At 42.8% G+C, this 24,931-nt stretch overlaps 1 protein-coding gene across 2 annotated transcripts in view; it reads left to right on the forward strand.

Annotated features, from left to right (window-relative positions):
* ANKRD27 (ankyrin repeat domain 27) overlaps nucleotides 1-24,931 on the forward strand; it is a 60,073-nt gene that overhangs the window by 15,650 nt on the left and 19,492 nt on the right. For both annotated transcript variants that reach the window (XM_070952784.1, XM_070952783.1), the window contains exons 3-16: nucleotides 1,277-1,387; nucleotides 1,991-2,147; nucleotides 2,987-3,141; nucleotides 3,552-3,611; nucleotides 3,708-3,761; nucleotides 3,855-3,920; nucleotides 5,789-5,865; nucleotides 6,795-6,916; nucleotides 8,899-8,977; nucleotides 11,427-11,559; nucleotides 18,878-18,970; nucleotides 20,831-20,958; nucleotides 21,548-21,630; nucleotides 23,427-23,542. In XM_070952784.1, coding sequence (XP_070808885.1) covers nucleotides 1,277-1,387; nucleotides 1,991-2,147; nucleotides 2,987-3,141; nucleotides 3,552-3,611; nucleotides 3,708-3,761; nucleotides 3,855-3,920; nucleotides 5,789-5,865; nucleotides 6,795-6,916; nucleotides 8,899-8,977; nucleotides 11,427-11,559; nucleotides 18,878-18,970; nucleotides 20,831-20,958; nucleotides 21,548-21,630; nucleotides 23,427-23,542 — 1,434 coding nt within the window. The remainder of the gene's footprint in view (nucleotides 1-1,276; nucleotides 1,388-1,990; nucleotides 2,148-2,986; nucleotides 3,142-3,551; nucleotides 3,612-3,707; nucleotides 3,762-3,854; nucleotides 3,921-5,788; nucleotides 5,866-6,794; nucleotides 6,917-8,898; nucleotides 8,978-11,426; nucleotides 11,560-18,877; nucleotides 18,971-20,830; nucleotides 20,959-21,547; nucleotides 21,631-23,426; nucleotides 23,543-24,931) is intronic.

Genomic DNA, 24,931 nt, shown 5'->3' on the forward strand with positions numbered 1-24,931 from the left:
ACACCCAGCCGGTGGGACCGGAAATTGTCAAACGGGGTATTTTCGGCCTCGGAAATTGTCAGCCGAGGGTGGTGGTGCGGAAGGCTGTTTTCGCCCTCCCCAGATTCCTAGAGATGCCCTGGAGCCAGGTGAGAAAAAAAACGGGCCTTCCCCACTACCCAGGCCCTCCGGAGGCAGGAAACAGCCTGTTTCCCTACTTCTGGTGGGCCCAGAAGACGTGAAAATCAGCTGGCTGGCGCACAGATGCACGCCAGAGCTGAGCTTGCATGCCCACTGATACGGCTACGCGCGCTACCTGTGGCACGCCATCACAGATCTAGGACAATGTTTCTCAACCTTAACAACTGTGTGAACTTCAACTCTCAGAATTCCCCGGCCAGTAAGGGAACTGATCTAGGGACATGTTTATTTAAAATAGTTACGTACCACTTCCCACTGTAACGTCAAAAGGGTACTTTTGTGTCTGATCTACACAGCGAAAGGACTGGGCACGTGACCCTGTGTGTAACTGAGGTATCACAGGGCTGTTGAACATAGCTTCTATGACTGGAATAATTTGAGAAGCTTCTTTAGCAACTCCACCGTGGAGCAATTAAAAGTCACTCGGATTGATTCAGTACAATGTAATCTAATCAGGGCCGGATTTTCCTATAGGCTAACTAGGCTTCAGCCTAGGGCCTCAAGATCAAGAGGGGCCTACATTCAAATTGTTAGCAAAATTAAAATTACACTTTCACTATAGGTGAAAGGGCCTCATAAGTGGAATAGCCTAGGGCCTCTTTTCATCTAAATCCGGCCTTGAATCTAATCTATGTTCATCTTTGACAACTTGAAGATGTGTGGACTTCAAGTCCCAGAATTCTCTTAGCCAGTTCACCATTCTGGGAGTTGAGGTTCCCACATCTGCAAGATTCTAAGGTGGACAAACACAAATCTAACATATGTTGGTCTTTGACCTCAATAAAGGTCGACTGATAATCTAAAAATAATTGATATGTATTCCTTAGTTCTTCTTGGAGAACGTGCACTCAGCCTTTTATTTGCTTGTTCAATATTTGATAAAATTGGAGATAAAGCAGTAGGGGATTAGGCCCTGCTTGTTTTTCATAGTTAAATAACAGAGTTGGAATGGACCTTGGAGGTCTTCTGGCTCAACTCTCTGCTAAGCAGGAAATCCTATGCCATAGTTTGATTTCTAATACTGTAGTTAGCAAAAATGTGATGGATTTGGGATCCAGCAGTATATGCAGTAACATCGTCTTAACTTTTTCCCTAGATACTGGTACCTTGTAAAGGCAGTCTTTCAAACAGCATCATTTCAGCTTGCCAGTTTGACTCTTACATCCTTAAAGCAGCAGACAACAATTTCCACACTTTGAATGGAAAGGTAAGGGCGATAGAAATAATGGGAGCCAGTTCAGACTTGGATGGATAATGTTTCTGCAGCCTCACCTGTAGAATAAAATGCAAACAAATTCATTCGTGATGCTCTGAGAAATGCGATAAACTAGCAAGTTTTGATTAAAGAATTTATTAATCTGCTTAGGCTGCATTACCTAGACACGTTTTGTCTGTAAGGATGGTAATTTCCACGGCTGGTGATTTCCAGAGCTAAAGTCTTTTGAGCTGCAGAATTCTGAAGGTCCATGCAAAAGCAAAAAAAAGATTGTGTTTTTGGTATCTTTTGCTGCATTCGGTGGCTGCCTGAACAATTGCAAACTAGGTATAATAGCCATAGTGATTTTCAACCTTCTTAACCACAATCTAATGAGATTTTAGCAGTTATTTCTCTTCATGAGAGCAAATGATCTTGTAGAAGTTCGGCTATTTTTAAATCTTGATTTAATTTTGGACATCTGTAGATACTATTTCGGGAATATTGTTGGCGCCTCTGAGCCTGCAGGTTATGCTGCTTACGGTGGTGTTTTCACTGTTTGCTCTGTTCAGTTATTGAATTTTTCTTTTGCTTTGTCTCTCTTTCCCTATATAGGAAATCTTTATACAAGGAAATATGATCGTCCTTGGGGGTGAATTTAACCAGCGTTGCTCGATACCTATTCTCTTTGAGGAAACGTTTTATAATGACAGGGAAGAGAGCTTTAACATCCTTTGCATAGCTCATCCTCTAGAAAAAAATGAAAATAAAGGTAAAAGTTTTTCTCAGCATTGACCATAGATGATTGATCAATTTTGAACGCCTCCTCTCTCTGCATGAGTAAACTACTTTTTCAGTCTGAAAGGGAATTGTAAAAAAAAATTTAAAAAATGAACCTGCAGGAATGAAACTTAAACTCTCTTTACACCCTTGTGAGGAACAATTTATCTGCAGCTAAGTTCACCCGTTGCATTCAATCCTAATAGGGCTTCGTTGAATTTTTGGCTGGGCATCTTGAATGAACCCCGCCATCTTGGTTTCTAAATTTTGTTTGTTGCTGTGTTTGTGGCTTAATCAACCAACCACGTTTAAGCACAAACCATGACTTTGGATAAGTCACAACACAAGCAGACTCCAGGTTTGGCAGTAAAACCATCCTAGTTTATAAGCCTTCCTTTAATATCTGCATCTATGAGTTTCGAGGGACGCGGTGGCTCAGTGGCTAAGACGCTGAGCTTGTCGATTGAAAGGTTGGTAGTTCAGCGGTTCGAATCCCTAGTGCCGTGTAATGGGGTGAGCTCCCGTTACTTGTCCCAGCTTCTGCCAACCTAGCAGTTTGAAAGCACATAAAAAAAGCAAGTAGAAAATTAGGAACCACCTTGGTGGGAAGGTAACAGCGTTCCGTGCGCCTTTGGCGTTTAGTCCTGCCGGCCACATGACCACGGAGACGTCTTTGGACAGTGCTGGCTCTTCGGCTTTGTGAAAGGGAATATGTGTGAGGGGAACTTTTACCTTTACCTTTACTATGAATTTCACTGTGTGAATTTTCCTCTGATTCTTGGAGGGAGCAGCGATCTTTTTTGTCTGCTGACAAGTTCCTTCCCATTTCAGAACCGTCCTCAACGACATCCAACTCTTACTCCTTGAAAAACATGGAAGACGTGAAAGAATTCTTGGGAAGGCACGCAGAAAAATTTGATAAAGCCATCGCATCTTTCCATAGGACTTTCAAGGAGCATGACAGGAAAATCCTGCGACACTATATAGTTAGTATTTCCAGTGAATTTAATAATCCTGAACAGTGTATGGCAAAAGGATTAAAAGCATTAAATTAACATTTTTCCAATCTCTTTAAAAATCTCTTCTATATGGGGAAAGAGGCCGACTAGACCACACCCACCATGGCCACACCCACCCAGCAACCGGCCAGAGAACCCCTTGCTAAAATTTTTGAAGCCCACCCCTGGTTAAAATGCAGTTTAAATGGTTAAAATGAGGACCCAGGTTGTTGAGGACAATATGCTGACTCTGTAAACCGTTTAGAGAGGGCTGTAAAGTGGTGTGTAAGTCTAAGTGCCATTGCTATTCCAGTAGGATTTGGCTGGTATTTTTAAATGCGTGGCTATTCCTAGCCCCCCAGCCTAGTTATCTCAATGCACTTTGCTTTGATCTTCAGGATTCTGTGAACGCCCTCTACACCAAATGCATCCAGCAGCTGTTGAGAGACTCCCATCTTGTAAGTACAGATGTGCGCATGTAAACATCCGGCTGTGTGTTTCTTAGGCAAGCCTGTATGTTCATTCTGCTTTCTTTTCTCCCAAAAATAATTTAGAGAATGCTTGCAAAGCAGGAACTTCAGATGAACCTGATGAAACAAGCGGTGGATGTGAGTATCCTGGATGGGGGGTTAGGCTCTTGGTATCCCCCTTTGAGCAGACCTTCAGAATCCTTTCTTCGCTTTTTTTATTTCTTGGTACAGATGTACGTCCATCACTCTCTTTATGACGTCATCTTCAAATATGTGGGGACCATTGAAGCCAGCGAGGTAGGTACCCAAATGTGCCTCCAGTCCTCCCCTAGCCAAAGTTATGTTGGGAAACACAGGGGTAGTTTTTTCCCCAGGCTGAGAATATAAGAATCGTTGCATCGTTAGGGAGGGTCCCTCATTGCTGTTGTGGCCCACCAGTGGCCAGCCGATCTGGCAACAGATTCAGACAGTGAGGAGGTTGGGGAGGAACATGGGCCAGTCCTGGAGTCTGGGGAAGGCTCTGATGAGGGCTCTGCATCGGAGGCAGAGAGGGGGCCAGGGCCGTCAGACAGTTATCAGCTGCCTTTGGAGTCAGACATCAGTGAGGCAGGCAAACAGCTGGATCCTGTTCCCAGTGTGCGCATGCGCAGAGTTGCCAGACGAAGGGAACAGCTAAAGAACAAGGGTCGACTTGGGAGTAAAGCCACAGGTGGACAATGAATGGCCCCTCCCAGAGGGAATAAAAGAGGAGCGAAAGCGGGGAGTAGAGTTTGCAGGAGACAATTAATTCATTACTGCATTCTTGCCAAGTATTGAGGAGTCTGAAAGATATCAGCCTGGCCACTCTCCAAGCCTGATAAAGGTCGGTAATTGTGAACTGTCTTGAAAGATTGTGGGAGAGGAAAGACTTTGCTGGAGAGGAATTCACTGTAAATTAAATAAAAGGGATTTATCGGGATGAGGACTTGGTTTCATGCTGATGGGGAAGCCTAGGTCAGAACAATTGTATCGAATGGACATTCCTTGCAAAATCTCATGTGTGATTCTTAATTTGACAACTTGGGTGTAAGACCTCTGCATGAGAACTTGGTAAATTAGGGAGAAAAGTTCCTAGAATTAAAGGGGTAAATCTGATCTCTAGAGTATTTTCTTGGGTCCCTCAGAAAACCCCTTTCTCTGAGGTCCTACAACTTAGACTGGAAAGCATTCTTATGTCAGCGTTTCAACGCTGGCATGGAGAGTAGAGGAGAGCGAGAGATAAACTCTGAAACTTTTGCCTGCTAAATCCCTTTGAAGTCGGGTTCTCGTGGAGATGAGGGGAGGGGGCACATTCCTGGGAATGACGAGAAAAAGAAGTCTGAAGAATGACTTGGAAGATAGCCAATGAGAAGCAGAGATTTGGGGATCGGAAAGGGAGGGATTGGGGGGCAAAAGGTCAGTCTTGTCCGCGTGGAGTCATGATCCGGTGGCTGTGCTCAATTAAAGATTTCCTTAAAGATTGGCAGTTTGGAAATTCATTTAATTTTGAGATAGCATCGTAGTCTGACATCTTATTTATATTTATATTTCCTAACCTCCATCTCCCCTGGAGAGTGGCTCTGGCCTGTGTACAATTTTAATTCTTACAAGAAGGCGGTAACACATCCGTGTGCCAAACGATAGTGCCCGTCTACCAGCTTTTCAAGCCATGGAGGAATAGTTTGGTCACTTTTTTGCTTGGGAGGTGGCATGCTTTCAGAGCTGCTGTACCAGCTTTGCTACGGTTTCTGCTTGAGAGGCTTTGGCTCGGTGGTGAAATCTTCCGAGGTTTGCCATTGGTTTGCTGTGCACGCATGCGCGGTGTGTGCCAAACACACACTTTGTATGCAGGCGCACTGCAGGCGCTACTGCGCAGCGTGGAAAAAGAAAGCTTAAGGTAAGTAGAACAGCGAGGGAGAGGGAAAAGCTGTGCCGAGCGATTTATATTTGCTAGAAAATTTGCCCGAACCCGGTAGCATTTCACCCCTGTTTTAGATTGTGTTAGTTTCTTTTCTTTCTATCAAAAATATAGAGGTTGACTAGTAGAGTCACTGGAGCTACGGTTGCTCAGGGGTGCTAGGATGGTAAATGAAGTTCCGTGAAAAGCCTCTTCTGTCAGGATTTACAGTGATGTCTTCCCTGCTTAGGATGCAGCTTTCAACAAAATCACCCGAAGTTTACAAGACCTGCAGCAGAAAGACTTGGGTATCAAGCCTGAGTTTAGGTGAGTTCTCAACTACTTTTTAAAGCAGGGGTCTCCAACCTCGGCAACTTGAAGACTTGTGGACTTCAACTCCCAGAATTCACGGTCCCTCAGACTGTTGGGGGGGCCGGACTGGCTGGGTGGGCGTGGCTAGGTCATGTGACTAGGTAGGCGTAGCCAATTCAACAGTCCGTTAAACAATGCACACAAATTAAACTTTAATTTGTTTTGCTCCTGGGGGTGTTTAATTTGCTTTTGTTTGCATGTTGCTCTTTTGGTTGCCTTTTCTTTTTACTAGATCGTTTAGGACTCCTGTCTAGTGGTCCACTTCAGGAAACTCAGTTTTGCAGCAATTCTTCTCAGCCACAAGGAGCTTGAGAAATCTCTCTCTGTCTCTCTCTTTCTCTCTCTCTCTTTCCTTCTCTCTCTCTCTCTCTCTCTCTCTCACTTTCTCGCTGTCTGTCTCTCTTTCTTTCTCTCTCTCCCTCTCTTTCTCTCTCTCTCTCTCCCCCTCTCTTTTTCTCTCTTTCTCCTTTTCTCCTTCTCTCTCTTTCTCCTTTTCTTTCTCTTTTTCTTCCTCTCTCTTTCTCTCTCTCTCTGTCTCTCTCTATTTTCTGGAGGCAGGGAAGGTGAAAAACAGGCCTTTTTAACCTGTTTTTTTGGCCTCCTTTCACTTCCCCCCCACCTCCAGAAGCATTCTGCAGGCTAAAATTATTGAGCTTACCTTTTGGTTCCAGCCTGCAGGGCTCCCAAAAGCAAGTCCTGCGCTCTGCTAAAGGGTGGGCGGGATGATGTGGGTGGGGCAACCTCGTGGTGGTACGTGGGCCGGATTAATTGCTTCAGCGGGCCGCCTGCGGCCTGCGGGCTGTACTTTGAGGACCCATGTTCTATTCTATTTTGCACCTGTTCCCCTCTAAATTGTTTTTTCTTTCTGACGGTGCCTGTTTCAGTTTCAACATCCCACGGGCCAAACGGGAACTGGGGCAGCTGAACAAGTGCACCTCTCCACAACAGAAGCTCCTTTGCTTGCGGAAAGTGGTCCAAATCATCATGCAGTCTCCAAGTCAAAGAGGTGCGTCACTGGCGGGGATGAAGTCATCGTTTCAAGGAGTTGCTTTTCTGTCCTTTTGAAAGCATCCTCCACAAGCTTTTAAATCGGGGCCCAGATTTTGCTTTTTTTTGCATTACTTTGGAAAACGGAGGATGCAACTTAACTTTCGCTTGGAAGTATCTTTTTTCCTATATGGAGAAATGCAGTGCAAGAGCTGGGATGAAAATTGCAATTCACTAGTAGTGCTTGAACTTCTGGAGTTTCTTCGAAGACTTTTCGCTTCCCACCGAAGAAGTTTCTTCAGCTCTGACTGGATGGTGGGGGAATGTAAGGATTTCTACTCTTTGCAGACAGCTGATCATTTGCATTCTTCTAGAGCCCTTGAGTTGAGCCCACCTGTAGGTTTGTCTATGTTCAGGTGAATGCAAATTGTTGAGGAATTTGCAGAGCAACCCTTGTGTTGTAGACAAAATAACGGACTGGGCAAGCTCTTCAATGCAGGAAAGAGTTTATTTGCGCAAGGTTCAAACAGTCCAAAGACAAGAAAAGGGTCTGAACGCCGATGGCTTCTTCTGGCCATGTATTTATACAGTTTAAAGGCAAAATTATTACAGAGAGTGATGCATTTCACACGTAGAAGCTACCCTTTAATCTATCTCTAGGAAAGACATAACAGCCCTGTTCCCACAGGCTCAGGTTTTCAGCTCCGGAGCTCAAGACATAACAAAAGGAGATAAGAGGCTAGAAGACGCCTCACAAGCAGTAAAGAGGACAGTAAGGGAAACAGTATTTTCTCTCTGAAATCTACATGACATTTGGGGTACAATAAACATTAAACAACAGAATGTATCTGGTTAGGGTCAGTTTGCCCTTTTACAATTCTGTACCTACGTCAAATACCGTTTGTCATCTCAGCACGGGAGAGGCACTTCTGTCTTGACCAAAGATTTGGATTTCTAATATTTGAGTTTTATCCCAATATCGAATCTTAGCCTGGCTCACTTGAGTAGCAAGGGTGTGAGCATGAAAGCGATTGAGAGTAGTTAGGAGAATAACACAGCCAACACACAGATACACTGAGTTGTGTTTACTTTCAGGAAATAGTAATAAGGCACAGTCCAATAAACAATCCAAGTCAGATTGGATTGAAAGTAGTAGATAGTAAAACAATAGTCCAGGAATTATCCAATAACAATTGTCTTCTTACCAGTCGTTGTATTCATACACATAAACAGTTGCAAACAGTAGCAAACACAGCAAACAGCAAAGCGCATCAAAAAGCAGTAACGATCATCAGAGAGTCAAAGAGCGGCAAAGAGAATCAAATCAGGCTTCTAGCTCCCTCTTAAGAACATTGGCTACAGAGCTAACCAATCAGGACCCAGGATGACACAGCAATACAGCAGTCTTAAAGCTATATTGATGGTTTATATATTGCCAACCCAACAAGTTAGGTAAAATCATTTCCTAACACAAATGACCAGGTATCTGCAAGGAGTATAAATCCTTACATTCCCCACCATCTAATCCGAGCTGAAGACGCTGAAGAAGCGAAGCATCTTCAAAGAAAAACCAGAAAGTCCAGTTGCCTCTTGAAAAAGTACTTTTGGGACAACCATGACTTGAATGACTGAGAATCTCCATAGACATCAAACCTCTGGACTTTTGTGTTTTCAAGTCCACTTAATCCTTGACCCCAATGGTGACAATTGGAATAATTGGGGAATTCTGGGAGTTGAAGTCCACACATTTTCAAATTGCTAAGCTTGAGAAACAATATTTTACAGGGTAGCTTCATGGGAGAACAAAGCTCTTAAGCCATTTCAAAACTGCTACGAATTATGATTAGATTAGGCACTAATTTATAATTTGATTTAGGTTTGGCGTTGTCGATCTAGAGTCTAGGAAATCTCCTAACATGTTTCCAAAGCGCCTAAATAGAACGATTGAGGTACTTTTTCTAAAATAGGGTGCATTTCTTTTCTTCTCTTTTTCCCCTCCAGTTAACATGGAGATGATGTGTGCCGACGATCTCCTTTCTGTGTTGCTCTATCTCCTTGTGAAAACAGAAATTCCTAATTGGTATGTAACCCGCTTTCCCCCGTTTCAAAGAATCCTATAAAGGAGAACATTTGTAGCTCAAAGTTGAAATGAAGGAGTGCTTGGTGCTCTCTGAGCTCGCTAGTTTTATTGCTGACGTTTCTTTACCCATGTAACTAGGTAACATCAGTGCTCTGATGAAACATTATTAGAGAATCCTCCTTGAACAGGACATTATAGCTACACTAACTTAAAAAATAATATTCTCACTGAGCCTCAGAGCTCAAGTATTGCAGTAGCTTCTACATGGGGGTGTTTTTGGAAGCCACTCAGAAGCTTCAAATGATCCGGAATGAGGGGTCCTTGGTGGTCTCTGAGTTTGATTGTTTTCTTGTAGACATTTCATTACCCAAACTAGGTAACATTATCAGTGCTAGATGATGATGATGATGATGTAGCACTGATGATATGTATCCCAAGGATAACAACAATAATATAATAATAATAACTTTATTGTCATTGTACGTGTATACACAGTATACCCGTACAACGAAATTCACCTAACACCTAAAGACCAGGTCCAACACACATAACAATCCCCAAATACACTCCCACCCACACACAAATTCCCCACCCCTAAACCACCCAAACATCCACACAACAGACCAAGTAATGCTGTTCAACAGCTCACTGATGGTGGCCCTTTAGTTCATTGTTGAGTGCAATTGAGTGCACAAGAGCCTTGGTGGCGCAGCGGACTAAAACTGCTGTTAAAGTAGCACTTAGCTGCCAGCTGCCTGTAATTACTGTAAGTTCGAATCTCACCAGGTTCAAGGTTGACTCAGCCTTCCATCCTTCCGAGGTAGGTAAAATGAGGACCCGGATTGTTGCGGCAATAAGCTGACTTTGTATAAAAAAGAACACCGCTTGGGTGGGGGGGGCGAAAGCCCTACTAAGCAGGTATATACAAAAATATGAAGGCTGTTGCTTAACGCATTGTAAGCCGCCCTGAGTCTCCGGAGAAGGGCGGCATATAAATCAAACCAATAAATAAATAAATAAATAAATAAATAAATAAATCGAACCAATAAATAAATAAATAAATTATAGTTCTGGGATAAAAACTATTCAGAAGACGTGTGGTCTGAGTTTTAATTGTTCTGTATCTTCTGCCAGAAGGCAACAGTCCAAAAAGATTGTAAGCAGGATGGGAAGAGTCTCTCAGAATGTTATGCAACTTCCTAAAAAAAAAAACAAAAAACAGCAGCATCCCAAAATGCCAGTATCTTCTGAATACTAAACAGAATACATACATACATACATACATACATACATACATATTTGCTGCTTTAGAGCATCAGCAACTCCTGCAGCTCAGACATTATGTGTTTTTGGTCATAGATTTTGAAATATGTATAGGATGTTATGAAAGAGACCTTGAGCATTATTTGACGCAATGTGCAGATAGAAACGAAACATCTGCCGCTTAACTGCTGTATTTTCATGGATTACATGGATTATGTGCATTAGAAATATACGCAGGTTCTTCGATGTCAGTTGTAACTTAAAGCTGATTTTTAATATTTTGTCTCTTTGACTGTCAAAACCAAGGATTAAAAGCTCACACATTTTTGTACGTCCGCACCACACAATACTCCGTGGTACTTCTTCAGAGTTTGGTACTAAACGCATTGGGGTGAGTTTTATAGCAGGGTGAGACTAGGCAAAAATAAAGCTCAATAGCTAGACATTTTTGGAGCGTATTTTCTTTAAGTGCAATATGCATTATATAATCAAAATCAGTGGTGAGTTGCTACCGGTTCGCCCCGGTTCGGAGCAGTAGCTGCAGGAGGCTTCACCCACACCCACCCTGACGTCATCAAATATGATCTGCGCATGATTTAAAAATATTGTGGCTTTGTGCCATGGGTGAACCTATCTTTAATTTCTCCTGGATCACCATGATAATCAGAATGAGCCTTATAAAACGCAAACTATCAAGAGCCTTGATAGTACAGTGGTTTAGTGCACCCTGTCATTAACACAGCTGCCTGCAATTTCTGCTGGTTCGAATCTCTCCAAGGCTCAAGGTTGACTCAGCCTTCCATCCTTTCTAAGGTAGGTGAAATGAGGACCCAGTTTGTGGGGGCAATAAGCTGACTTTGTATAAAATATACAAAAGAATGAAGGCTATTGCGTTAAGCATTGTAAGTCGCCCTGAGTCTCCGGAGAAGGGTGACATATAAATCAAATTAAAAAAAAATAAATAATAAGAACTGTCTGCTTCCTTGCAAAGAGTAAGCTCAGAACTTATCCGAGTTGAAATACAATACTTGTTCATAATTGAAAACTCGAGCAGACTTTAAAAACAAATATCAGAAAACGTCCAGGTCTGTTTAATAGATAGAAATCGGGGTCCAGTTGCACAAATGATTGTTGTTGTTGTTTTGTTTCCTGGCAATGGCTGATGTAGTTTTTATTCCCTGTCTAGGATGGCAAACCTGAGCTACATCAAAAACTTCAGATTTTGCAGCTCAGCAAAGGATGAACTGGGATATTGCTTGACCTCAGTTGAGGCTGCAATAGAATATATCCGTCAAGGAAACCTCTCTGACAGGACACCGGTAAGTCCCTGTAATGCCGTCTATCCTATCCCAGCCTCAAAATCTCTCTAATAGTGTCCCCTTTTTGTAGGTCTGCGGGATTCTAGCCATGTTGTAACAGGAGTCCGGAGAGCTAGCTTAGAAATGCATTTCACTTGTCAAAGCCAGGTCATTACCCTGGGTAGGCCGCTCAAGAGTTTTAGCAACTGAAGCCTTAGGCTGGTGAATGATAAAGGCTGATGTTAAAAAAAAAAGAAAAAAAGGGACGTGGTGGCTCAGTGGCTAAGACGCTGAGCTTGTCGATCGAAAGGTCGGCAGTTCGGCGGTTCGAATCCCTAGTGCCGCAAAATGGGGTGAGCTCCCGTTACTTGTCCCAGCTTCTGCCAACCTAGCAGTTCGAAAGCAGGTAAAAAATGCAAGTGGAAAAATAGGGACCACCTTTGGTGGGAAGGGAACAGCGTTCCATGCGCCTTTGGCGTTGAGTCATGCCGGATACATGACCACGGAGACGTCTTTGGACAGCGCTGGCTCTTCGGCTTTGAAACGGAGATGAGCACCAGCCCCCTAGAGTTGGGAACGACTAGCACATATGTGCGAGGGGAACCTTTCCCTTTCCCTTTTAGAAAAATCTGGTTTTGATCTTGTGCTTATAAAGAGCAAACCCAAACTGAAAATTGCACGCTGCAGGAAACATCCTTGCGTAATGTGGCTCGGTTTTTTCTGCGTGTTTCACTTGTTAGATGCAGGATTCCAAGGCAGGAGCTGATTTTTAGTATTATTTTTACAAATCCAGCAGGTTCTGACAGGTTCTGGAGAACTGGTAGTGGAAATTTTGAGTAGTTTGGAGAACTGGTAGCGGAAATTTTGAGTAGTTTGGAGAACCGGTAGCGGAAATTTTGAGTAGTTCGGAGAACTAGTAGCGGAAATTTTGAGTAGTTCGGAGAACCAGTAGCGGAAATTTTGAGTAGTTCAGAGAACCGGTAGCAGAAATTTTGAGTAGTTCAGAGAACCGGTAGCGAAAATTTTGAGTAGTTCGGAGAACTAGCAAATACCACCTCTGGCTGGCCCCAGAATGGGTTGGGAATGGAGATTTTGCAATATCCTTCTCCCAGGAGTGGGGAGGGAATGGGGCTTTTGCAGTATCCTTCCCCTGCCATGCCCAAGCCACGCCCACCAAGTCACATCATACCCACCAAGCCACGCCCACAGAACCAGTAGTAAAAAAATTTGGATTTCACCTCTGGCTCAGTCAAATCATTTAGAGCCTTGCTGATGCATTAAGTGGAATATATTTGAGCAGCTTTACATTCTGGGCTGAGCGCAGGAGAGTGAAGTGCTAAATCCACAACCTTTGTGTGTCAAGACGTAACAGCCGAGTTACAGTGATTTTTCTGCCAGCAATAAATGGTTTTGTTTGTAGAAGGTGTGGTCACATGTCACTGAAACCGTAGCTGATATTGCAGAGATATTTTAGAAGGCACTAATGCTTTGAAGGCACTCTGAAGATATATTTTTAAAAAAGCTGATGGATATGGAACTTAAGGTTAGCTATTCAAGGTATTTTCTGGAACGAAGATAGAGGTAGCTGGCAGATTTTAACCAATAGTGATGGTTATTTTTTTTATCTTCAAAGTGTTGCTAGATGCTTCATTACTGTAGGTTGTCCTGCCTTTTCTTTCAGTTTATGCCATCTAATAAAAATCTAGCAGCTTCCATTGCTCTGCATTTAAGTTGAAAGCTGGATGTAATGTTATAAAGCATCAACATTACACCCTGAAAATGCCCAGGACCTCTTTCACAGCCGTTTAAGGCATAGTGAAGTTAATTTATTTGTTCCATTTCTATGCCTGCCCATCTCAGTCAATAATTCTGAGTGGCCATAGTTTTCCCATAATGGGCCAGGGCTTTAATTGACCTTCCAGTATTCCTTTTGTGACTGGAAATATTCTTACAGTCATAAGATCATTTCCTCCTCCTCCTTTTCTGTATTGTTAAGAGGTTTGAGGAATAAAACACATGTCTTAAATCATGTGGAGGCCTAAATCACATTTCAGTATTACTGAAATGTCCACCTCTGATGGGCTCTGGAACTGCCCACTGTTAGAATATGGCTTATATCTTGTCCCTGAACTAGTATGACCCCCGAGCTAGTTAGTGTGGTGCCCTTCTAACTTAGATATGCCTCTTGAACCTAATCGAATGTTAGATAACTTAGCATTCTGGAGCTTAAGCCAGTGTTGAATTTTCCATGACATAAAGCAAAAAGTCTTCAAGACTCTCTTCCATGATCAGAAATACCGTATTTTTCAGAGTATAAGACGCACCTTAGATTTTGGGGAGGAAAATAGGAAAAAAAAAAATCTGCCTACCAGGTATTCATCTGGCTAGCGTCCTTAGTCTGGTCAGCTTCAGCACATTAGTTCGCTGGTTTTGAGCACCTAGCTGGGGATAAAAAACAGCTTCTAAAACACAGCTGATCATTGGAGAGAGAAGCAATGAGAAAAGCAGGCGAAGGGCGGAAGATCGCTTCACTCTTTAGGGCTGAAAAAAAACCTTCCAAATCCACAGCTGACCGGCGGAGGGAGCTGCAGTGAAGTTCGGAAGGGATAAGAGAAGGCAGTAGCTGTTCCGGGTAGCCATTTTGGGTACCGCGCGTCGCGTTTTAAGCCTCCAAATGCGATCCTCAGAGCCCAAAAACATACACCATTGTCGGTGGCAATCTCTGCAGGCAGGAAGAGGACGCATGGAGGCCGCCGGGTGGGGGCCGCCGGGTGGGCGGGGCTACATTCAGAATATAATTCGCACCCAAATTTTCAGCCTCTTTTTTGGGGGGGGGGGGAAGTGTGTCCTATGCTGCGAAAAATACGGTACATATGTTGGAAGTTGTAGCTTGTCAACTTTTGGAGAGCCCCAGGTTCCTCATTTCTGCTTTAGACAATAGAGTTACTACAAAGTTGATGATGACAAGAGAAACTTCCAAAACCTTAGGTGCTCCTGATATGAATCGAAGCTGGAGGAGGTGGACGTGATAACCTGAATGGAAGCTTGCGCCTGTGAGCCATCTACAAAGAATGGAACTTTAGGGGTTTAATGGCTTGGTTTTGGGATCACTTGATGCTGAAGGCTTGGGGGATCTTTTCTGGCAAACTCTTCACTCCTCTTCTGCACTTTAATTCACTTTTGCAATGCTTTCACTTTGCGGTGGGATATTTTCTCAAGCAAACTTGTCTTTCCCTTTCTAAAATGGCAGAGGTGGATCACAAACGTTGCTTGTCAGATCTCAGAGCCAAGTTAAATTAAAAAAAAAAGAAGTTGTGTGGAATAGCATGGAATGGTTGCACTTATTAATAGTTTGCCTGCAGCTATTTGGATGATTGTTCATAGCTTGTTACTCTGCTAACTTCTGAAGACGTTTAAGGCAAAAATGTGTTGGGATGACGGAGAGGTTTGCTGCCTTCTGTAAAATAAAATACATTGATAAATCTGAGGATGTGTGCAGTTCTTTAAAGTAAAATGAGTCAATAAAACATGCCCAGTTTCCCAGTACTTATTTAATTTTTTTCTTGGTACTTTTGCTTAAATGCAGCTATCTACACCTGTTTTTAAAACTTATTTCGGATGTTAGAACATAGAACACTTGGAGGGAAAATCACGAATGGCTGTATGTATGTTTCTTTGCAGAAGATCTGGATTTTACAGTGTGCCAATTCCATGAGTTTCATGCCCTTTTGGCCTAACTTGCATTTAAATCCCCAATGCTGTGCTTACATGACAGGTTTAGTCATGGTAACTGAACTGCAGCTTACTCAATCTATCTGCTCTATATCTTAGGAAGTAAGGAAAACGTTTGGTCAGATATATGCTGGGAACTTGGGGTGCTGGCTCTCCCCCTTTACTATCTGAAAATATCTTATATCTTGTGAGGAGTCAGATTAAGCCAAAATGATTTAGCAAAGTATATATCTCAGTCTGAAAGATGAACTAGATTGGGGTGGTATATGAAAAGGAAATAAGTAATATTCCTTATCAACTAGAATTGATCTAAGCTGACTTGCTAATATTGCTTCATTACCAATTGGGACTGCAATCCGTCTTGATTCAGGCTGCAATTCTTTCAGAGATTTGGGGGTGGGGGGTGGGGGGGCGGGAAAGACAAGGATATATTCCCCTGGGTTAAAAAGTGTAAAGGCTGCCTTCTCCACCCAAGTATACACCAAAGATGTTGGACTTCAGCTCTTCATGGGCTGTGCTGTCAGGATCTGTTGAGAATTAATAACACACCTAGAAGGACCCCTTTTCTCATCCTTGACTCCTATGTTTTGTTGAGCATATACCCAAGGATTTTTGGAATGGTTGGCTGAAATAGCCAGAGGTCACCAGGTTGCCTGTTCTTATCTTAAACATGGGTGGGAAGTCTTCAGCAGATGAGATCATCATCTATAGCAACACTGGTTAGGTTGACACGATGTGCTGAGTAAAACCATTTCATTTGCGTTTAGCTTGGCGCAAATCAAATCAAACCTGGTGGCTCAGCAGACTAATAGCATTGTGATTAACACCAGCTGTCTGCAATTACTGTAAATTCTAATCTCACCAGGCTCAAGGTTGACTCAGCCTTCTATCCTTTCTAAGGTAGGTAAATTGAGGACCCAGTTTGTGGGGGCAATAAGCTGACTTTGTATAAATATACAAAAGTATGAAGGCTATTGCTTAACGCATTGTAAGCCGCCCTGAGTCTCCGGAGAAGGGCGGCATATAAATCAAATTGAAAAAAAACAAAAACTTTCTAATAGACCTAGGCCAGCATATTAGTTTAGTGTAGAGGTGAACAGTGTCATTACAACACAGTTGATTACAAAATATGTGTTGAGCCTTGAATGAATCACGGCCAAGTTCATACTTCATGGTAACTACAAATGATGGTTTCCAAGCCACAGTAAGTTGACACATGACATACCAAGCCTAAAGCCAAAGTGCGTCACAACTTTGTTTGATTAAACAAACTTAGTTATTTCTTCCCTCTGACATGCAGAGGACTTTTGCGCTCTACCACTGTTACATTTTCGTTCTCTTACCTGTTCAACATGTCATTTCACAGTTGACCCTCTATATTTTTACCTTCCTGGGAGAGAATTGCTCAACATGATTGGCCAAACAAATGCATACCAAACTTTATAATAAAATAAGTAGCAGTAGACAAGGGCATTGCAAACCTTAGCCAGTAGTAAGGAAGTTAAAATGGCATTAAAAAAAGTGACTTATAACCGGTCTTCACACAACTGTCACAGCATCAGGGGTGGGTTTCACTTATCTTTGCTACCAGTTCGCTCGTGTGAGCAGATCGTATTTGATGACGTCCAGGCAGGTGGGCGGAGCCTCCCGCCACCACTGCTACTGGTTCACCCAAACCCAGGGCGAACCAATAGCAACCGACCACTGCACAGCATCTCCATCATCATATGATCAAAATTTGGGTGCTTGGCAACTGGTATGTATTTATGACAGTTGCAGCATCCCAGGGTCACATGATCACCTTTTTCAACCTACCCACACAGCTTCTGATGAGCAAAATTAATTTAGAAAGCTAAATTAAGAACTGCAATGATTTGCTAAGAACCATGGCAAAAAGAGTTTATAAATTTGGCTGTGATTTATTTTAACCGCCCTGGTTAGCCACAGAAAATCTGGTTCCAATTGTAGTTGTAGCAATAGCACTTAGGCTTATATACCGCTTCACAGTGCATTAGAGCCAGGGGTGGGTTCTACTTAACTTTACCACCGGTTTGCAAGGGGATTGCACGCACGCACGCGCGAGCAAAGCGAGCACGTGCGCCTTTGCGCATGCGCAGATCGCTGATGACGACATCCGGGGCAGTGGGCGGGGCCTCCCGCTGGTTTTACTACCGGTTCTTGCGAACCGGTCCGAACCGGGGGCAACCCTCCACTGATTAGAGCCCTCTCTAAGTGGTATACAGAGTCAGCCTCTAGCACCCAACAATTCGGGTCCTCATTTTACCGACATCAGAAAAATAGAAGGCTGAATGAACCTTGAGGCGGTCAGGATCGAACTGCTGGCAGTCAGCAGAATTAGCCTGCAATACTGCATTCTAACCACTGCACCACCATGGCTCCTTTGTAAATCAAGGATTACCTGTATCAATTTTTTTTATTCCTTAAAAAATACTGTGAACATTGCTGATTAAAAACTCCACTGCAAGAGGACTGTTAAAGGAGAAAATTTAATTATAATTCCTGACTGAGAATGGTCACTGTCAATACTACTCTGATCTGTGGCCACAAATAAATCCCTACTGATACAAAATTAGAAACGGGGCCGTCTTGATACAAGGAAGGCTATGCTCCATCAGACTGACTCTTGAATGAGGTTCTGCCATGCGCAGATGCTCTCAAACGTTTAATATTATAAAACTGGAGACAATGCAGGGTATTGGTTAAGGTGCTGGAAAACAAGCAGGAGGCCCTGATTTATAGCGATAAAGGGACGCAGTGGCTCAGTGGCTAAGATGCTGAGCTTGTTGATCGAAAGGTCGGCAGTTCAACAGTTCGAATCCCTAGTGCCGCGTAACGAGGTGAGTTCCCGTTACTTGTCCCAGCTTCTGCCAACCTAGCAGTTCAAAAGCACTTAAAAAATGCAAGTAGAAAAATAGGGACCACCTTTGGTGGGAAGGTAACAGCGTTCCATGCGCCTTTGGCGTTTAGTCATGACCACATGACCACGGAGACATCTTCGGATAGCGCTGGCTCTTCGGCTTTGAAAAGGAGATGAACACCGACCCCTAGAGTCGGGAATGACTAGCACATATACGCGAGGGGAAGCTTTTTACCTTACTGAAGAAGAATACTTGGCAACCTCAGGCTATCACACACCCAGCAGAGTTGAAGTGTAAGATAAAAAGAGCCCCTTAAGTATGCCACTTTGAGCTTCTCTAAAAGAGGTGGGATATACATCAGATCAATAACATAGTTTGTAAAAGAACAGAAGTTTCCTTGGACGACGTTGCGGTCCGCTGTTCGGTGGTGATTTTATTTTTCTTAATGCTCACTTTTTTTTTTTTTAAGGAATCTATATATTTGTAAAACTTTTGGTTGAAGGTTGGAATTCATTCTATTCATTGAATTCATTCTATTCAATTAAAACTGAAAACCCACCCTTTGGTGCAAGAAAACTGGTAGCGTTCAATTTTTTGAGAGTTGGGCTTTAAACAGCCAGTTGAAACGGATCTGGAGGATCCATTGGGAAAAAAAGAGGGTTGCAAATAACTGTTTCCAGTTACATATTCCTCATTGCTAATAGTCTCGTCTCTTTTCTTTTTTGTAGGGATCTGAAGGATTTGGTGAAAAGCTGTTCTTAAGACAAAGAATGAATCTTCTCTCTCAACTGTCCACCACCCCGATCGACTGCTTGTTTAAGGTTTGGATTGCTTAGCTGCCAGAATTAGCCAAATATTATGCTTTCCCTTGCATACCCATTAAAGGACTGGGTATTTTGGAATTGATAAAAGAACAGCACGTATCTTTCCCGCGCCATTTTTATTGGCTTTTAGAATTACAATTACGTTCTGACCTAGGCTCCCTTAAAAAGCAGGTAGCAGGAATTGGTCCTGACAAAACCTCTTTTTATTTTATTTATTTATTATTTATTATTTAAATTTGTATACCGCCCTTCTCCCGAAGGACTCAGGGCGGTGAACAGCCAAAATTAAAAGACATACAATATAAAATTTAAAATAATTTTAAAACAGAATTAAATCAAATTGGCTTCCCAAAAATTAAAACCCATTACCCTTAAAATAACCCATTAAAATTTTATTTACACAACAGTGAATTACTTTCATTCACAGTCAGCAAGGTTTGTCCAAAGTTTTTCAAAGGAATATTTAGTAACACATCTTATCTCGCTTGGCAAGCTGCCACGTAACTTTTTTTCCAAATGCAAAGGAAGGCAAAACTTGGCACAGAGTCTCTTAGAGTCATGAACAGAACTTTTCACTCTTGAAACTACTGAACGACCGAATTGTTTCCTGCAAAAGCCCCCTCCCTGTTTGCTCCTCTTTTGTTTCCTTTGGGAGGGGCCAATCATCGCCAAGGTGTGGCTTTAGTCCCAAGTTGACCCTGCTTTCTGAGTTCTTGTCTTCTGACAGCTTTGCGCATACTAGGAACGGGCTCCAGTTGTTCCTCTGCCTCACTGCTGTCTATCTCCCTCTCTGCTGCCGATGCAGAGCCTTCGTCCGAGCTTTCCACAGCCCCCAGGACTGGCCCATGTTCCTCCCCAACCTCCTCACTGTCTGACTCTGGTACCAGCTCCGCTGGCTGTCGGCAGCCCACAACAAATTATGGATGCTTTAATCAGAATAGCATCATCATTGGTGGAATTTGGCTCTAATTATATTTATTTTCTAAGCAGCGCCTGTGTGATTTCTCCTTCCACTTAATCATCTTCCACCGGAAAGAGGAGGCTGGGAGGAAAGCTTTCCTAGGAGTGATATCTCCGTGGGCACATTCTTAAAAGTTCCTTATTTTTAATTAAAATATTTAAACTTTAATGCGCTGAGAGTTTGTTTGGAGCTGATTATGGCTTTGCTAGCACAGAGAAGCTGCTGAATCAGTTTGATTGTGAACCTTTTATTATTCTTGAAGTTGTATGTACAACTTTTTTTTAGACATTTTAGATATTTAATATTTCAGATATTTGAAAAAAAAACACCCACTTCTTTGGGAATGCTTGTAAATGGAGAGGTGAATCCACACTTCAATCCACATTTTCAAATAAAGTTATATTTATCTTAAGAAAGGGTTTGGTGAACCCGTTCTGGGGTAGTAAGTCATGTTAATAACGTGAAGATGCTTTTTATCAGAAATAACAGAATAACAGACTTGGAAGGAACCCTGGAGGCCTTCTATTCCAGGGGTCTCCAACCTTGGCAACTTTATGACTTGTGGATTTCAAATCCCAGAATTCCTCAGCCAGCATGCTGATCATGTTGTTCTTGTCAGGATTTGAGTAGACACCCATTCGTTTTTACAGTTTTAACAGTTACAGAGATGTCACAGTAGATATGCAGTCTAGAACTTGAATTATTGGTAGGCAATAAACCAGGGACTTGTGATGGAAACACACTGGCCGGCTCTTCTACCAATTGCTGTGATGTGAGAACTGACCTTGAGTCCTCCTTATGGTCCTCCAAGGACTTTCTCCTCTTGTGGTGTCTTCTCTGTTTGAGTTTTGGGTTTTGAACCTGCCCAGATGTGTCTCTCTCATTCTTCTTTGCAGCATGTTGCTTCGGGCAACCAAGAAGAAGTAGAACAGTTACTGAGCCAAGGAGACAGCGATAAGGATGCTTTGCAAAACATGTGCCATCCGCTCTGCTTTTGTGACAAATGTGAGAAGCTAGTTTCTGGGTAAGAGGTTTTTTTTTTCTTTCTCTCCCAAGGGTTTATCCCCAGTGATTCAGAACGAAAGTTAAGACATTTGATTCTGCTTTCAGTGGCTTAATTCAGATTTAATGCCAGATTATGGTCTGCATGTGCATAAGGATTATTCAGGCATTCATTCAGTCATCTTCCCAAACCTTAGTAAGACAGGCCAGTATTATTGTTTGTTGCAGAGTCAGCCAGATGTTCAGACTGGATCTGGCATTTCTATCCACCTATCGAATCCTTCCCAAGGACCTGGGATAGACAGATGTGTAGTGTGAGAGGTATCGGTCACAGGATGTAAGCTGTTCCAAGTAAAAGCTGCCCTTTGCAATTGACAGACGGTGAATTTGTCAATGCCGATGGGTGATGCCATTATTTTTAGGAGGAAAGGATTGAAGCTGACAGAAGAGCAAGTTCAGAGGACAGCAGAATTATAACGGGTGGCCTTGCAACCACTGTGTCCCAATAGGGTCCATAGTATGGTACTTCTTTTGGGCAGAAAAAGCTGTGAGGACATTAAAACACTTGTATTCTGCTTGAGTTTGACCGTGTCTTTTATTATTGCTTTAAGGAAGCTTAATGATCCTTCGATTGTTACACCATTTTCTAGAGATGATCAGGGATTTACTCCACTTCATGTAGCTGCTATTTACGGTGAGCGCCGCAATCCCCCCACCCCCAATTTTTCAAATGTTGTAGCATAGCCTTTTCCAATACAATCAGAAATCCTTCAGCTCAGTTGGATGTTCTGAAGGTTTCAAACCAGTGGTGGGTTTAACAACCGGTTCGGTGATCGCGTACCTAACACGCACTGTGCATGCGTGCACAGCTTTACAAATACTAGCCTTCTGTGTTACCACTTGGGAGTAACACAGCTAAGGTGCAGCAATCTGCTCTCCTGCGCCAATCAGCTGAGAAGATAAAGATAAGTAAAGCGCAGGGGCAAGTGGGCGGGCCAACCTGATTGTCGGAGTGAACCGGTTTGCTCCCAGCTAATCGTCGGAGCTACCGGTTTGTCTGAACCGGTCCGAACCGGTAGAATCCCACCCCTGTTTCAAACCCTTTAGGGCAAAGAGGCCAGAGAGCCCAATCTCTGTGTTTTTCTTTACATTGTTTGGAACATTATTACTTGGTTTTTTTTGTTGTTTATTTTTAATACTGTTAACATGTTTGGTTTTGCTTTATGTTTGGTTAGCCGCCCAGAGTTATTTCATTGAAATGGGCAATTATCTACATTTGCAAAATAAAGAAAGAGAAGGAAAAAAGTAGGATTACAAAAATTTTTTACTTCATTAAGGAATATTTTTGGTGGAAATGAATTGGGATATAACACTACCAGCTGGTTTGGGAGCCAGTACCAAGTCCATCTGTATTTCACTTTCTCCAATAAAAATATGCATACTGTCTCCGATAAATATTTTAAAAAAACCCTTTTGAATGTTATTTAAAAATTAATATGTTCTGTGTAAACAACAGGAGCAGCATATAAAAAGTGTGTTCGGGAAAAGGAGAATTTGCATTTTAAAAACCTACATCGGACCAATGTATCTGACCAGGGGGAAAAAAAGACTTAAGGATTATTTGCGTTTAAAAAAAAGATTAAGCAGTTTACATTAAGAGCTAGGAAAATTAAGGAGGATATTGAAAAAGCCTTGAATTATGAGATATTGTGGTGGCAAGTGGCTAGGCAGCTGGGATGATGGGGAATGCTGGGAGATGCAATGAAGCAACATTACAAAGGCCACAGATTGCCCAGTGATACAAAGCAATTTTCAAGGTGACAGTTTGCAAGCTTTTCTCTGAACTGCAGACTCTGATTATTTTGGTTTCCCCAGAAGGAAATAGATAGTAGGTTATCTTAGTTTTTGACTTGGCAGGGAACAGGTTTTAAAATTGTTAAGGATATTCTTGACTCATAACCGATGTTATGGGTTATTGAGCAGAGTATGCACATGAAAGCGGCTGAGAGTGAATAACCACAGTTAATATACCGACACACACAAGGGCCGACTCAGGAGTAAAGGCACAGGTGGACAGTGAATGGCCCCTCCCATAGGGAATAAAGAGGAGCGAAAGGGGAGGGGAGTTTGCAGGAGACAATTAGTTCAATTCATGAGGGTGAAGATCTGTTCCTGACTTCTTGCCAAGTAATTGCTGGCGTTTGGAAGATATCGGCCTGGCAACTCTCCAAGCCTGATAAAGGTCTGTAGTTGTGAAATCTCATGAAAGACTGTTTGCCGGGACTTTGCTGGAGAGGAATTCTCTTTAACTTAAATAGAAGAGGTTTTGTCGGGACGAGGAGTCTGCTTCATGATCTTGGGAGGCCTAGGTCAGAACAGAACTGACTCTGAAATGCAACATGCTTGTAAAAAAAAAGACAAACACACAGCCACATGGTACCATGTTGGTGGTAATGAGCAAATTTCTTTCCTTTCCCCCCCCCCCTCCAGGGCAAGCCCTGTTAATTGACTTGCTAGTCTCCAAAGGCGCTGTTGTCACTGCCACGGATTACCACGGGTCAACACCTCTTCATCTCGCCTGTCAAAAAGGATATCAGAACGTTACAGTAAGCTACAAGCAGTTTGTGACTCACGTTGCGCTATGTGTCATTTGGTTTTAATGATAGACAAGACAACAAAGAACATCCAGTTTTTTTTTTCCAGCATTGAGTCCCCCAAAAGCAAAATCTGGGGCTTGGTTACTTTAATAGTGGCATGATGGCTTTTTAAGAATACAGGGAGTAAGTCCTTGACTTAAGACCCACAATTGTGCCTGAAATTTCCGTGGCTTAGGAAGACCGTTGTTAAGTGAGTTTTGCCCCCTATTTTACGACTTTCCTTGCCACAGTTGTTAAGGGAAGCGCTGCAGTTACTAAGTGAGTAACATGGTTGTGAAGTGAATTTAGCTAGATGGATTATCCCTCCCAGGGCCCTTAGCTAACATTCCTATTAGCTGAGGATTCTTTGCTAACCTTTGGCTTTTATTCAGTGGTGAAATCCAAATTTTTTTACTACCGGTTCTGTGGGCATGGCATGGCTTGGTGGGCGTGGCTTGGTGGGCGTGCCAGGAGAAGGATACTGCAAAATCTCCATTCCCACCCCACTCCAGGGGAAGGATACTGCAAAATCCCCATTCCTTCCCCACTCCAAGGGAAGGGCATTGCAAAATCTCCATTCCCACCCCACTCCAGGGGAAGGATACTGCAAAATCCCCATCCCCACCCCACTCCTGGGGGAAGGATATTGCAAAATCCCCATCCCCACCCCACTCCTGGGGGAAGGATATTGCAAAATCTCCATTCCCATCCCACTCCTGGGGGAAGGATATTGCAAAATCTCCATTCCCACCCCTCTCTGGGGCCAGCCAGAGTTGGTATTTGTTGGTTTCCCAAACTACTCAAAATTTCCACTACTGGTTCTCCAGAACCTGTCAGGACCTGCTGGATTTCACCCCTGCTTCTATTCCTTGCTCTTGCCTTTCCTCCTAGAGTTGGTGGCCCCACTCTACCTAATGGAAATGTTGGCTTTGCATATGGATTTTTTTTTTAAAAAAAATTTATACTGATGCTGGACTGCAGCCCAAAGAACGGATGCATTTAGCCTTCAGTTCTTCTCTGCCCGCTTCCCGGTGTCTTTTGCAGGCATTATAATAACGTCTCCATAAATAGCCAAACATGAATAAAACATTTTGATTGATGAAGCTGCATCTTCCACCATTTTTGGGATTCAGGAGTTGGGGGGGTGGGGGGGCTGGGGGAAGATGGACTGGAGAAAACCATTCAGTTTTATCAAATTTATATTCATGAAAAGTGCTTCAGATGTTTCCAAAGTCATTCATTACCAAATGGTTCCAGGCACCTCTGCTGCTGTCCACCGTCAGGTTTCTTGATGCTGTTAAGTTAAAAAAAAGTTCTTTTAATAAAAGAACCAGCAAAATAGAAAAGAAATTGAAAGGA

The sequence above is a fragment of the Pituophis catenifer genome, unplaced genomic scaffold, assembly GCF_029215685.1.
Source record: "Pituophis catenifer annectens isolate HBS135680 unplaced genomic scaffold, rPitCat1.0.hap2 SCAF_13, whole genome shotgun sequence".
NCBI classification, from domain to species: domain Eukaryota; kingdom Metazoa; phylum Chordata; class Lepidosauria; order Squamata; family Colubridae; genus Pituophis; species Pituophis catenifer.